Below are 15,430 nucleotides of genomic sequence, written 5' to 3'. Positions count from 1 at the left end.
TTACATCTTCCAATTTAGGAGCATCCAAACTCGTACGTAGGCAGGTTACAAAGTTAGATATTAAGAGGATGAAGTAACAAAAATTAGTTTCCTTTCTTTTCATAGCACATAATTAAAAATAATTCCACTTTTCTTTATTTCAAAGTACTCTGCACACTGCAGTGATAGGTGGTTAGGAAATGAGAACAGAAGCAAGCTCCAATGAGAGCAGCTTGGGGGGTTGGAGGAAGACCTGGTCTAAGGCAGGAAACCCAAGGTACAGCCGACTTTTCATAGGTGGGGGAGTGTGACTGGATGAGTCACTTCTTTAGCAAGTGTTTGTGTCTTGTTATATGATATTTTTCAATAACTAGAAATATTTGGGAAAATAGCGCAAGGACTATTTTATACCTTGTTATAAAAAAAAAACTAAGTTGTCTGTCTTACCCTTCCCCCCCCCCCCAAAAAGAGATTTTATTTTATTTTTTTTAAATAACGCAGAAGCACTGCTGTTTCTCTTGGGTGTGCTGTCAGAGCTACCATGTCCCCGGTCCCCTTGCATTTATAATTGTTGATTTGCATCATTCGTTTTTCTGAAGCAAATCAGTACGTTTTGAAATCCATATTTCATGGAGCTACTTAACTAATTGCTGCAATCAGCTGCGATTTCTTTTATAGCAGAGTTGTTCAAATCACTCTGAGGTTGGCATTCCATTCACAGTGTTTTTCTTTTTTTTATGATCATATTTTGTCATGGTGATTTTTTAATAGGGGAAAATGATTGCTCTGTTAACATGCTCCCCAAACCCCGATCTTCCATCCTATATTTTATCTTTGCCTACTGACAACTTAAAAAGCCATGGCACAGTATTGATCGGGTGGTACACCAGCTGTTGGAGAGGCTGTCCCATTTAGAGGGACTAGGGACAGGCAAGAGCGCCCTCTTTCCCCTCTTGTTTGGAGACCCTCATTAAGTTACTCAGAAACAATAATCAGATAGCTGCTGTGGAAGTTAATAGCACCTCTGAGTCCCTGTCAAGAGAGCTTTATTTAATGCACAACAGACCTGGAGTGATGCAGGTGCCTTTTCAGGCCCTCATTTAATTTAAGCTGTTTAGTTGGCATGGCAACTAGTTGAGACATCTGGGAGACATTATGCTGGGGATTGAGACTTCAGAGGGTTTCTGCTAGAGCAAAGCAGAAACCTTATTATAAAGTCCTGTATATTGCATCTAAGTTTCTGCAGCTGTATTGTTAGAGATCCTGAAATTCAGAAATTGTATTTTACGAAGAATGAATTTTTTAAAAGTCTGGCCTGGTTGTTGGCTTGCTTCCTGTATAGGAAAAAAAAAAAGTTGATCTATTAATTAAGTTAAAATGTATTTTCCCCTGAAGAATTTGCTTTGTAAAACTAAAGATGGGCAAAATTTATTTTGGGCTAAATGGCTATCTTAATAACTTTGTAAAAATCATACATTATATATTTTTTCAATTTGTTTTAGTTGAGATAGTGGAGGAGGGAAAGCATTTCTGCACACAGGTAAACAGAACGGTAAAACTGGACAGGAGTTTTATCCTCAGTTAGAAGTAAAACAGTTTAGATATAAGACAACTAATAAACTTAACCTCGGATTTTTGTTTTGGGGGTTTTGTTGGGTTGTTTGTTTTTGTTTTAATCCAACCTAGCTCTCTTTATCTGACCTTTTATCACTGTAGCCCAAAAGTGGCTGTCTTTTAAACCCTCCTTTCTGAAATATCAGAACAGGAGAGTGAATGAATGAAAGGTGTTTCAAGTTCACAGATCTTGAGTTCAGTAAAGTATTGAACTAGTCATTTGCATTTAGCAGAGGAAATACCTGCAGGTTTATATGCACACATGAATATGGCCTTCATATAGAAGAATTGGCTTTTGTTTTAAAATTAAACTCTATTCATTGTTAATGTCCCCCTTTTTTTCCTTTGCTCCCTTTTGTTTTTATATCTGATAGTACTCTATATTAAGGTTTGTTTGATTTTTTTTTTATATTGAGCCACATGAAATTATTTGCTTTTTGTTGGTCGAAAGTAATTAAGTATGTGGGGCTAGAGCAATAGCATAGCGGGTAGAGCGTTTGCCTTGCACGCGGCCAACCCGGGTTCGATTCCCAGCATCCAATATGGTCCCCTGAGCACTGCCAGGGGTAATTCCTGAGTGCAGAACCAGGAGTAAACCCTGTGCATCACCAGGTGTGACCTAAAAAGCCAAAAAAAAAATTGTAATGTATGTCAGTTTAGATCTGATGAGTCCAAAGTAACACGCTGATCTGAAAATAGGTTTTGTAATGCTAAATGAAATATAAAGAATTTTTTCTGAAATAAGTGTATAAAAAATCTAATTAGGGTGGGGCCCAATTCCAGCCACAATGTTTTTCTTTTTCCCTTTCTTTGAAAATGTAGTCACTGTTAGAAGAGAGCATATGACTATTTCATATTTATTTCCCATTTTTGGCTTTTGAATCAGTTTGTTCCTTTTATAAGTCAAAGCAAGATTTTTTGAGTGCCAGTATTATGAATTCAACCTGATAACTTGAAAATTAAGATGTTTTCTCTCTGCTGCCTGAATGCATACCAACTGTGACTACTTCCAGTAAAGATTCTGGCAACACAACTTGGCAGCCAGTTTTACAGATACATGCCATAGAGAAGAACCTGGTTTTTAACTTCCACACAAGAACTTTTCAGACCTGACTGGAACAAGAAAATGTTAGCAGGGTTGGAGGGATAGAACAGAAGTTAAAGCACTTACCTTGACACAGCTGACCTCAGTTCAATCTCCAGCATCCTGTATGTCCCCTGAGCACCTCTGGGAGTGATCCTGAGCACAGAGCTAGGAGTAAGCCCTGAGCTTAGTGGCCCCAAAAGAAAAAAAAGTTTCAGCAAACTCAGAAAATATCACTGACCTCCCAAACAGACAAAGTGCTTTCTACTCTCAAGGAAATTTTTTTCCTGAATAAAGTCTGAAGTTGATGACAATTGTGAAGGTTTTTGCTTTTTTTTTTGGGGGGGGGGGGTATATAAATGTACCTATAAGGGCCACCATCCATGATGCTCAGGGTCCATACCACTGACCACTCACTGCTCAGGGTAGAATTCAGGGCTTTTAGGGTGCTAGACATGTGCTTCATCACTTAAGATAGCTTTGTTTTTGTCCTGTTATTTCTGGAACCAGTACAACTCAAGAATACTAGGACCTAATGGTACAAGTAGAAGTTTTTCCTATCTCCTATGATTAAGGTTTGCTAGTAAGAAAAAAATTTTCAGAACATATAGAAGTTTAATACCCTTGATATGTAGAGGTCTCTTACAAGTAAAAATTTTTAGCTCATAGTTGATAGGAAATTGAACAGAGGAGAAGAACAACTCTTATCTTCCTGCCCTACTCTCTTTTCTGCATTTATACAAACCTCTTTTTTTTTGAAGTAGAACAGATTTTATTTGGAGCTCTTTGAAGGTGAGGAGGGAGGGAAATAGAGAGAGAGAGAGAGAGAGAGAGAGAGAGACATACTCAAGGGAGAACGCAGGCTTCTCCAAGGGCTGAGAGAGCCCCTACACACATCCCAGCATTAGATAGGAAAGTACACATCTCAAGAGGGGAGATACAGGCGACACATATGCTCAGGCACCATATGTGCATAGCAACATGAACACAAGTAGCACATGGGCTCAAGTGGCATATGTCCTTTTTTTTTTTTTTGAGGAGAAGGGGCACACCTATTAGTGCTCAGACCTTCATCCTGCTCTGCACTCAAGGATCACTACTCCTGGTCATGCTTGGGGAACCATCTAGGGTGCTGGGGATTGAACCCGGATCAGCCACATGTAGAGCAGGTGCCATGCCCACTGTAACCCAGACCTTCTCATTCTTAATCTTCCTTTTTCCTCTCATACTCATACCTTTAAATGGCACATAAACATGTAAACAGTTTTCAAACTGAAAATATAGTTGTTAGTACACAAACCCTTACTGACAGTTCTTTTGCAGCCCTCCTAAAACGTCAGAAAAGAATTACAAACTTGGGCAGGGCAGTGGCTCAGGTGGCAGCACACCTGCCTTGTACACGCAGGACTTGGTTCTGTGTACAGTTCAGAATAACCCCTATGCACCTCCACATGTGGCCCTGATAACCAGGCCCTTAACTCCCAACACCTAATCTGGCCCACACCAGCAGGCCCAGAATCTTCAGGAATGTCAGCTCCTAAGCAGCACTGAATGTTGTCCCTATTATTTAACACACACACACACTGTTACTGTCACTGTCCTCCCATTGTTTATCGATTTGCTCGAGCAGGCCCAGTAACATTGTGAGACTTGTTACTGTTTTGGGCATATCGAATACGTCATGGGTAGCTTGCCAGGCTTTGCCATGTAGGCAAGATACTCTCAGTAGCTTGCCAGGCTCTTCGAGAGGAGCAAAGGAATCGAACTCGGGTCAGACGGACACACACACACACACACACACACACACACACACACACACACACATAGCACCTCAAACAGAAATCCATGCTGGCAGCATCAAACACCCAGGAACAGTCTCAGGAACTGGAGGCTTCAAGTATATCAGAAAGGGGTACAAGATGGAATTAATTTCCAGCCTATGTAAGAAGGAACAAGATATACAGATATTCTTTTCCTATCCTGCAGAAGACTAAGATTTTATTACCTCAGAAACACTGTGCTGTGACTTGTTTCTCTGTCTCCTGGCCCCACTCATAGGGAACCATTGCCTTCTAAGAGTCTGCTCTTTGTCTTCTAAGACAGAAATTAACGGGACTTTTCTCTCCTGAGGAAGGGATTAACCCAGGAGAGGATCTACACATAATTAAAAATCCCTGATGAAACAAAACTCTGAAACTCTAAATCCTACCATAAAGCTAACTCTAGTCAAACAGTAATAGCCTGAGGGTCCATTGGGAGAGGATTGCTTAAACTGTGACATACTGCATTAAAATGGATTATTATTTAGTCACTCAGTGATATTTTTTTAAAAAGAATTACAAGGAGCCAGCTGATAGAGTGGACATATACTTTGCATGGAGGAGACCTGGGTTTGATCCCCAGCACTGCATGGTTCCTGAGCCCTGCTTTTTGTGGCCAAAAACAATAAAACAACATACCATGGAAGGGTGTTCACAGATATCTTAAATAAAGGTGTACATATAATATGATCTGCTTTGATATAATTCTACTTCAAGGGTGATTTTTAAATGTGTAGTTTGTGGTGTGAGCAACTTGCTAGAAAAACAGGTTTGCTGGGGAGAAGGATATAGCTAGAGAACCAGAGAGATTGTACAGAGGGTAGGGCGTTTGAGTTGAATGCAGCTGACCTGGGTTCGATCCCCAGCACCTCAGATGGTCCCCTGAGCCCACTAGGGGTGGAGGGTGAGGGGAAAGAAACCTATATTTTTTATAGGCTTAGGATGAGGTGAGGGGAAAATGGAGAATACAGTTTAAGGCCTGTTACTTTAAAAAATGCTAGTTAGAGGGCTGGAGGGATAGTACAGCAGGTAGGGCATTTGCCTAGCACACAACCAACCGGAGTTGATTTCTGGCATCTCATATGGTCCCCTGAGCACCGCCAGGAGTGATTCCTCTGTACAGAGACAGGAGTAACCCCTGAGCATCGCCGAGTGTGACACAAAAATAAAAAAACAAAATGCTAGTTAAGGCCTGGAGAGTACAGTAGGTAGTGTGCTAGCCTTGCAGGCCTGGGTTTGATCCCCAGCACCCCATATAGTCAGTCCCGGAAACCCAGTCAACAGTGAAACTTGACACTTCTGAGTATGGTCCCAAAACAAAATCCATCTGGAATTTTTGAGCTGACAGTTTATTATGAAAGGCTGGACAGTTTATCACAGAGGAAGACTACAAATACAAAGTTGGGTATCCAGGGCCAGAGACAGTGTGCAGGGGGTAAAGCACTGCCTTGGGCACCACTGGGTGTGGAAAAAAAAAAAACCAAAAAGTTGGGCCGGAGTGATAGCACAGCGGGTAGGGCGTTTGCCTTGCACGCGGCCGACCTGGATTCAATCCCCGGCATCCCATATGGTCCCCCAAGCACCGCCAGGAATAATTCCTGAGTGCAGAGCCAGGAATAACCCCTGAGCATCGCTGGGTGTGACCCAAAAAGCAAAAAAAAAAAAAAAAAAAAGTTGGGAGTCATCTGTCTGGGTGTTTGAAAAGTGAAATAATAATATCACTGTCACTGTCCTCTCGTTCGTCGATTTGCTCGAGCGGGCCCAGTAACGTCTCCATCGTGAGACTTATTACTGTATTTGGCATATTGAATACATCATGGGTAGCTTGCCAGGCTTTGCCGTGCGGACGAGATACTCTCGTTAGCTTGCTGGACTCTCCGAGAGAGGGGCGTAGGAATCGAACCTGGCTCAGCCAGGCCGGCTGCACACAAGGCAAATGCCCTACCACTGTGCTATCGCTCCAGCCCCAGTAACTACACATCAAGATCAAAAACATTTGGCACTGGAGCAGTAGTTCATCTGGTAGGATGCTTGTCTTATATGCAGCCAACCTGGGTCTTTGACACCCCAAATGGTCCCCCAGGAACCTCCAGGACTGATCTCTGAAAACAAAGCCAGAAGTAAGCCATGAGCACAGCCAGTTGTGCAAAAAAAAAAAAATTGTAAGCATTAATATTGGTGTCAGCTTGCTGCCTAAACTATAATATAAAAGCCATTAGAGGGGCTGGAGCAATAGCACAGCGGGTAGGGCATTTGCCTTGCACGCGGCCAACCCTGGTTCAATTCCCAGCATCCCATATGGTCCCCCGACCACCGCCAAGAGTAATTCCTGAGTGCAGAGCCAGGAGTAACCCCTGAGCATCGCCGGGTGTGACCCAAAAAGCAAAAAGAAAAAAAAAATGCCATTAGAAAAAGAAAAGTGAGTATTTCACAGGCTCTTGGGCATGTCAGCATTAAAATTTTGGCTAAGAGAAGAAAATCAACAAAGGAAGACGGAGAAGAGATAATAGTGAGGAAAAGAAAGACAAACAAATGGGTACCCTAGAAGTCATTGGAAGAAAAGATCTCCCTAAGAGGCCAATTTCAAGTGTCAGGTGCTATCAACTATTGATTCTTCTCCCTACTCCCAAATATCCCTTTTTTACTTAAATACTTCTCATTCATTAAATCAGACTATTTTAAAATCCTTCTACCCAAGTAACAATCACTTACAACACATGTGTGTGTGGGGGGGGGGGGGTGTCTGGTTTTGGTTTGGTGACTTGGGGACCACATCCAGTAGAGCTCAGGGATCACTCATTGTGGGCACAGGGGACCATATGGGGTGCCAGTGCTCCAGTTCAGGTTGGCCACAAGGAAGGCAAGCACCCTGCCTGCTATACTGTCACTCTGGTCCCACAACACTCTTTTCAAGCTCATAAAAATAATAGCCAGATACTAACAATGATTGTTAAGTTCTACATTTTTTTCTTTTTGGGTCACACCCGGCGATGCACAGGGGTTACTCCTGGCTCTTAACTCAGGAATTACTCCTGGGGGACCATATGGGATGCTGGGAATCGAACCCCGGTCGGCCGCGTGCAAGGCAAACGCCCTACCTGCTGTGCTATTACTCCAGCCTCCGATTGTTAAGTTTTAAAGACAGATTCCATCTCATTTGTTGTTTTGACTTTTGGGCCCACCCAGCAGTGCTCAGGAGTTACTCCTGGCTCTGCATTCGGGAATTATTACTGGTGCTTAGGAGACTAGATGTGGTGCTGGGGATCAAACCCAGTTTAGCAGTGTGCAGGGCAAACAGCCTACCTCTTATATATTCATTATACTCTGGCTTTTTGTTTGCCCAGCATTCACCCTTACAGTAAACATGTAAATCTTAAAACTAGAGACCCTCTTCATTTATAGCTAACAAGCACCCTAAAACTCCAGCTGCCCCTTGTGATCATGCATCACCTACTTAGACTAGAACACTGCTACAGGAGGTGGGACTTTTTGTGTTCTTTGGCTTGGTATTTGTTAATTGTTTATTTATCAAGAGAAACTATCTTTAGCCCAAATATTCATGTTTCATATCCCAGGAAACACAGGCCAGTGAGAACATCCTTGGAAGCCTGACCAAACAATTCTTGAAATTCCAGCATTACTTAGCACTCTGAAAGGGACCAGCCTTCTTCATCTCCTCAAAATCTTTCATGAAGATTTAGTATAAGGATTAAGGGACTTGCCTTGCATGGGCCACCCACAGTTCAGTATAGCATCACATGGTCCAGTGGCCATCACCAGAGGGTGTGGCCCATAAAACACAAATCTTTCTTGGAATCATAGTTCCTGTAGAGATTGGCATATGCCTGCCTTTTGGTTCAGCCCCACCAGGTTTAAAGTTGCAACCCATAGGGCTACAATAAATGTTCCAACAATTAGAAACCCAAAGACCATGCATCTCGTTCCCCCAAAGCCCCAGAAGTCAGGTCATGTAGTTGAGAGCCGCAGAGTTGTGACTGGATGGAAAGGCAGAGAGCACATGGGAGTGGGTGGGGGCAGGGGGTAGCAGTGCAGAGAGCAGAACAAGGGACAATTGACATAGCTTTACAAGTACCGATGTTTTACAGGATATCTTTGAAAAGAGGTTTTTGTTTTGTTTTGTTTTGTTTCTGAAAGAAGAAAAGATCTGGGGGGACTATGTAAAGAAAGCAGATTAACTGCAGCCAGTAACAGGTTGTGTTTTGGTTTGGTTTCCCTGTCTTTCACTTAGTTGCACACCATTAGGTGAGAATTCAGGGTTTTGTTTTGTGGGGCAGGGAATCAAACCCAGGCTTCCACTGGAGATGTGCGCTGCTGATCCCCAGGCAGTAGAGTTTTGCTCAGACTATGAAGCTAACTTTTACAGAGTGGTGTCTAAAGGATTGAGATCTTTGTAGGAGCCTCCTAAAATCAAGGACTGTGTTTTGTTTGGAGGCCACACCTGGCAGTGCTCGAGGCTAACTCCTGGCTCTGCACTCAGAGATCACTCCTGGAAGGTTTGGGGGCCTGTATGTGGTACCGAGGATCAAATCCAAGTTGGCCACGTGCAAGGCAAGCGTCCTACCCTGTACTATTGCTCCCACAGACTCATTTGAAATGATTCAACTCGCTTTTTTTTCCCCCCCGCAAAGTAGGTAATTGGTCACAGGGTCCTACCACCAAGACACATTCTCAGCACCCAAGTCACCAAATTTTAATAAATCAATAGAGACAGGATGAGATTTGAATCTGCCCTATTTAAATGTGACCAAAGGATGGTCAAGATCTCAAATTCTGCATTCCACATCCCTCCCTCCTTTGATCACGAATATCTTTTAATTGAGTAAAACCCTGAGGATATAGCAGTATAAAGCAAAATTTAGTAAGGAGGTAGAAATGTAGAGTTAAAGAATTAAGCTGTAAAGATTATTGACACTATTGGAGTTGAACTACCTATGTTATACATTTTTAGTCCTGTGCTGTATAAATTAAGCCGTATTGCTGGATAAGTTATCACTTTTCCACGGGTGCCCTATAGAGAGGCCCAGAGTGAGACCACCAACCCTCTCATTTGGATTGAAAGAATGTTTCTGTAACCTATTGAATAGACCCTAAATCCGTTTGCCTACTTCCCGCTTTTCCCAGCCTGGCCCTCATTTCAAATGCTTGCCCTTTTCTTTTATAAATGCTGATTATAGGGAAATCCTTTGGCTTGTTACTTCTGCTAACTTATAAATGTGTAAGTTCTTTTAATTTTGGCAGTGTCCTATGTCCTGAGGGCTGGAATCCTGGCCTCTATCTTGCTGTCTGATGTTGTTACCTAAACATTTTTCAGCCCTAAGAATGGAAGTTTTTCTTTAGAGCTGCTCTCTGCTTTGAGGGGATTGGGGGTTGAATTCTCCGAAGTCTCCTTAACTTAAACCTCCAGATATGTTGTCACAGAATTGATGCAGAGTGACCTGCATAAAATTATCGTCTCTCCTCAACCACTCAGCTCAGATCATGTCAAAGTTTTTCTTTATCAGATTTTGCGAGGTAAGATTTTTTTTTAATTGTTACTGTGTCAGTGAAATGTTTTGCTTTTCATTTGGACATTAATCTGACTTCTAAGACTTTCTTCTTCCCTAAAGGCTTTCTTTCTTTTGACCAAGGCCTCTTTAATCTCTACTTTATGTTCAAAGGCTTCAAAAGGTAGCCAAAAGGTTCTTAATTTCAGTGGCAGTTGAGTGGGTTGATCTAGGGTGGTAAGTAGCAGGATGGTTTGATAAGCAGGGATGGTTTGTCCCAGTTTCCACCAAATGGACGTGACTGGCTTTAGATGATTAAATTTAAATATAAAAATTTGGCTGTGTTCCCTGCAAGTGGGCCAGGTGAGATTGTTGATTGCCATGTCTGAGTCCAAATCTAGGAAAAAAAAATGACTCAACACGAAAGCATGAGACAGAACAGCCAGCTAAATAATTCTCCAGATTGGTCTGTTGAAGACTTGACTGAGAAGTGACGAGCCAACTTTGTTGACATTTCCTGTGTGTCCTTCAGAATTTTGCTATTATAAGTGAAGAATTATCTAAACCTGAGACACACTCCTAACTAGTAAAAATGTTTCTTCTTACAATATTCACATAATTGACTCTTAATTGGTTGAAAAGCATCTGCCAAAAGGATTAAAATCTATATGCAGTAGTAAACAAAACTAAGGAAGTTAAGTAGATTTGTTGTAGTAATGCGGGAAATCTAGAAGGGAGACATTGGTTTGTTTTTTAAACATTGGGAAGATATGCAATTTATTATATTTTATTCGAAGATAGACTCAATTTTGAAACTGTGACCTTTTATAGTACTAAAGTTTCCCCCCTTTTTTTTTTTTTTTTTTTTTTTGCTTCTTGGGTAACACCCGGCAGTGTTCAGGGGTTACTCCTGTATCATGCACTCAGGAATTACTCCTGGTGGTGCTCAGGGGACCATATGGGATGCTGGCAATCGTACCCGGGTTGGCCGCGTGCAAGGCAAATGCCCTACTCGCTGTGCTATTGCTCCAGTCCCTAAAGTTCCTTTTTTAAAAAAAAATGTTTTTTTTTGGGGGGGGAGGTCACACCCAACAGTGTTCAGGGTTTACTCCTAACTGCTCGAGAGTCATTCTTGGCAGAACTCAGAAACTGTCCAGTGCTGAGAATCGAACTCAGTCAGGCAAGGCAAGCGCCTTTCCTGCTGTATTCTCTCTTTGGCCCAGCACCCTATTAGGTAAAGGAAACTATCACAGATTGAGAGTATCAATAGCCGAGGTCCAATAACCATAGTTCTGGGCAATTGAACAGTATTTGTTTGGTCAGCCTTAACTTTGTTACCCAGGAAGCTCATCCATACTGAAACCTAAATAATCTTTTGAATTACAGACAATGATCTAATTGTGCAAATCATTGATGACCCTTTGTGTGTTATTTCAGGTTTGAAGTATCTCCATTCAGCTGGCATTTTACATCGAGACATTAAGCCAGGGAATCTCCTTGTGAACAGCAACTGTGTTCTGAAGGTAGGGTTTCAGATTATTTAAACATTTGAGAAAAAAAATCAAAATGTCAAGGCAGGTTTAAGAGCATGTTTGTTTGTTTATTTTGCTTTTTGAGTCCTGCCCAGCAGTGCTCAGGGACCATATGAGATGCCGGGGATCCAACCCCAGGTTGGCCACTGCAAGGCAAATTCCCTCTCCGCTGTACTATGGCTCCAGCTCCTAGGTTTAAGAGCATATTTTGTGAGGTAAAGGTAAAGGCCCTCCCGTTGCCCATCGATTTGCTCGAGCAGGCCCAGTAATGTCTCCATTGGAGACTTTTTTGTTACTGTGTTTGGCATATCGAATACGTCACGGGGAGCTTGCCAGGCTCTGCCGTGCGGGTGAGATACTCTCGGTAGCTCGCCAGGCTCTCCGAGAGGGGCAGAGGAAAGGAAGGTTTTTTGGTTTGGCTTAGGGGTTACTTACTCCTGGCTCTCTTTTAAGGAATCACTCCTGGCGGTCTCAAGGGACCATATGGCATTCTGGGGATCAATCCTGGGTCAGCTGCATGCAAAAAAGTGCCTGCCCTGTTTTACTGCCATTCTAACCCTGTGAAAGAAAGTTTTTATTTTCACCACTTGACCAGTTTTTTCTAGCAATATGGATAATCATAGTCATGTAGCTAATTTGTAGTCTCCACTCTTTTTTTTTTTTTTTTTTTTTTTTTTTTTTGCTTTTTGGGTCACACCCAGCGATGCTCAGGGGTTACTCTTGGCTTTGCACTCAGAAATCAGGAAATCAGGAATCACTCCGGGCGGTGCTTGGGGGACCATATGGGATGCTGAGAATCAAACCCAGGTTGGCGGTGTGCAAGGCAAATGCCCTACTCGCTGTGCTATTTCTCCAGCCCCTGTAGTCTCCACTTAAACTGCACATGACATTTTGCATGTTTTGAGAACATTGAAACTGTAGTTACGTTGTGTCTAGAAAAAATTGAGGTTATTTCTTTTTAATTCCATGGTCAAAGTAAGTATATATCCGAAGATACATTAGAAGAATAATAAGCTGTTTACATGAGAATAGCGTACTGGCTTTTAAGAAAATTTGTCTAGGGGCTGGAGCGATAGCACAAAGGGTAGGGCATTTGCCTTGCATGTGGCCGACCTGGGTTCGAATCCCAGCAACCCATATGGTCCCCTGAGCACTACCAGGAGTAATTCCTGAGTGCATGAGCCAGGAGTAACCCCTGTGCATCACTGGGTGTGACCCAAAAAGCAAAAAAAAAAAAGAAAAAGAAAATTTGTCTATGGTGCCAGAGATATAGTAAATACAGCTAGTAATTTGGTGCCCTGCATGCATCAACCTGGGTTTGATCCCCTATAGTCCCCAGGAGTAAGCCTTGAGCCGAGCCAGGTGTGTCCCAAAAGCAAAAAAAATAAATAAAAACCTGAATTTGTCTGTGTTTTTACATAGCTAAGTTTTTGTCTTTAATGTGGGTGTCCTGCTTGGTGGTGCTGTGAGGGAGAGGACCTGAGATGCCCAGGATCTAGCTCCAGGGCCTCACACATGCAAGGCAGCACTCTGCACCTGTGCCCCACCCCCAGTCCAGCAGCTGATATTGTTACGTACTCTTGTACACCTTTTGACTGAGAGAGCTACATAGAGACAGAGGAAACACTAGGAAACACTTAGATTTCAAAGTACCGTGTCAGAGAGGGAGACAGTGCTGAAGGTAAGGCTCTTGCCTTCCATTGCAAGCTGCAAAGGCTGTGATCCTGGTTCTACTCACCAGCACCATGTATGGTCCCCTGGGCACCTCTAGGGGTCATTCCTGGGCACAGAGCCAGGCATAGTCCTGGGCATGCCAAGTATAATCCAAACCCAATCCCTTACCCTCCGAAAAGTCAAAATACTAATCCAAAGAAAAAAAAGAGTTAAAGGAATTTTTACTCTCACTATGTTTTATCCAGACTCTGTTCAGTCCTCTGAAGGGAACTTAATTACAAGTTTAATTGTAGGTGCTAACCCAGAAATCTCAGTCCTGGAGCTCAGTTTTACTTTTCCTTTCCCTGTTGTCTTTTGATAATGACTCACAAACAGCAGAATCTACAGATGTGTGGTTTCCCGCTCTGAATATTGAAAGGCCTACCTTTTTTTTTTTTGCTGTTTTGGGTCACACCCAGTGATGCACAGGGGTTACTCCTGGCTCTGCACTCAGGAATTACTCCTGGCGGTGCTCAGGAGACCATATGGGATGCTGGGAATCAAACCCAGGTCTGCCGCATGCAAAGCAAATGCCCTACCCGCTGTGCTATCACTCCAGCCCCAGTGAAAGCATTTTTATAAGCTGTTTTTTTCCCCCTGAAAACAAGTTAGTTTAGTCCTTCTGTTTCCACAGAGAAATTATTTGATCCTCCAAAATAAAACACTGAAGTAAATAAACTGTCTTTCAGTCATTGAATCTGTGTGCTGTAGACCTCACTTGAGGTTATCCCTCTCCACCCTGTTGTTCTTACATGGGATATAGTAGTCGGACACAACGCACCAGAGATCATATCAGTTGTGGTGACAGGGATCTCAAATGGCAGCACCACCAGGATGGCATTCACATGTGAATGATGATTGATTATTCACAAAAGAGATGAAGCTGTTGACCTGCCAGGCGGGCACTCTACCACTAAGACATCCCTGCTTGCATTTTTTTTTTTAGTTAGGTGTTGGGCCACACCCAATAAGCTCAATGCTCAGCGATCATTCCCAGCAGTGCTTGGGGGACCATATATGGTATCAGGGATCAAATCAGGGTTGAGCACATACAAGACAAACACTTTAACCCTTGATCTATCTCTTACCACTCTTTTTTTTTTTCACAACGTGATTTTATTATTTTTAACTGTAGTTTCTGTAACATGTTTACAATAACATTTATGGTTTTGATGAACCTCACCTCCCCAACTTTTACCTTTTGGGTGGAGGCGTGTTGGGTCACACTTAGCATTGCTCAGAGAATCTTATGCAATATCTGGGATCAAATTGAGCTGGCCTTGTGCTAGGTCTGCACCTTATCCCTAGTGCTGTCTGGCCCCCAACTTTGCAGTTCTTTGGAGAGAGGAGAGTTGGACCACACCTAATAGTGCTCAGGGGCTACTTCTGCTTCTGTGTTCCTGGAATATGTTACTGGTGGTGGTTAGGGGACCACATATGGTGCCAGGAATCAAACATCAGCTTTTTAATTTTTAAAGAGAGCTTCAGCCTATTCCCCTAGCCCATTTAAATTTGTTTGTTTTAGGCCACATCCAGCCCTGCTTAGGACCTACTCGTGGTCCATGCTCTGGGATCACTCTTGACAGAGTTCAAGAGACCATACGCAGTGCCAGGAATCAAACTTAGCTTAACCATGTGCAAGACAAGCACCTTACCTCCTGTACTGTCTCTCTGTCCCATTTTATTTATTTTTTGAAGTAAAAAACCTTATAGTCAGGAACTCCTTGTCCTATTTATAGCAAATCAGTTTAAGACTTGTTTGTGTTTCTGGGTGGAAGACTACACAAAAGCGTTTTGTTTAGAATGTCATACTTGACATCATTAACTGCTTAAGTTCATTTTCTAAATTCTCTATCCTGATATTATAACCCTGGCTGCATGAATGAACAACTGAAGAAGAATGTCATTTTTTAATAAACAACACACAGATCAGAACATATTGAAATTTTGCTCCATTCCTTGACTTAGAAACCTCGTTTTATTTATTTTATTTTCTGTTGCTTTTTTATTTTTCCTTTTTTCAGTTTTTGGGTCACATCCAGCTGTGCTTAGGAATTGCACCCAGTGATACTCAGGGAACCATGCATTGCTGGGAATCAAATCCAGGCTTCTAAAAGGGCCAGTGAGATGGTACAGCAGGTAGGGTGCTTGCCTCGCAATCCCTGACACCCGCCATGGTCCCCC

At 42.5% G+C, this 15,430-nt stretch overlaps 1 protein-coding gene across 1 annotated transcript in view; it reads left to right on the top strand.

Annotated features, from left to right (window-relative positions):
• Positions 1-15,430, top strand: part of NLK (nemo like kinase) — a 149,035-nt gene that overhangs the window by 103,561 nt on the left and 30,044 nt on the right. Inside the window, exons 4-5 of the mRNA XM_056126866.1 lie at positions 9,923-10,029; positions 11,439-11,524. Coding sequence (XP_055982841.1) covers positions 9,923-10,029; positions 11,439-11,524 — 193 coding nt within the window. The remainder of the gene's footprint in view (positions 1-9,922; positions 10,030-11,438; positions 11,525-15,430) is intronic.

Source organism: Sorex fumeus, unplaced genomic scaffold (assembly GCF_029834395.1).
Source record: "Sorex fumeus unplaced genomic scaffold, SorFum_2.1 ptg000063l, whole genome shotgun sequence".
Taxonomy (NCBI): domain Eukaryota; kingdom Metazoa; phylum Chordata; class Mammalia; order Eulipotyphla; family Soricidae; genus Sorex; species Sorex fumeus.
The sequence above is the reverse complement of the archived record's forward strand: the minus strand, read 5'-3'. Positions and strand labels throughout refer to the sequence as shown.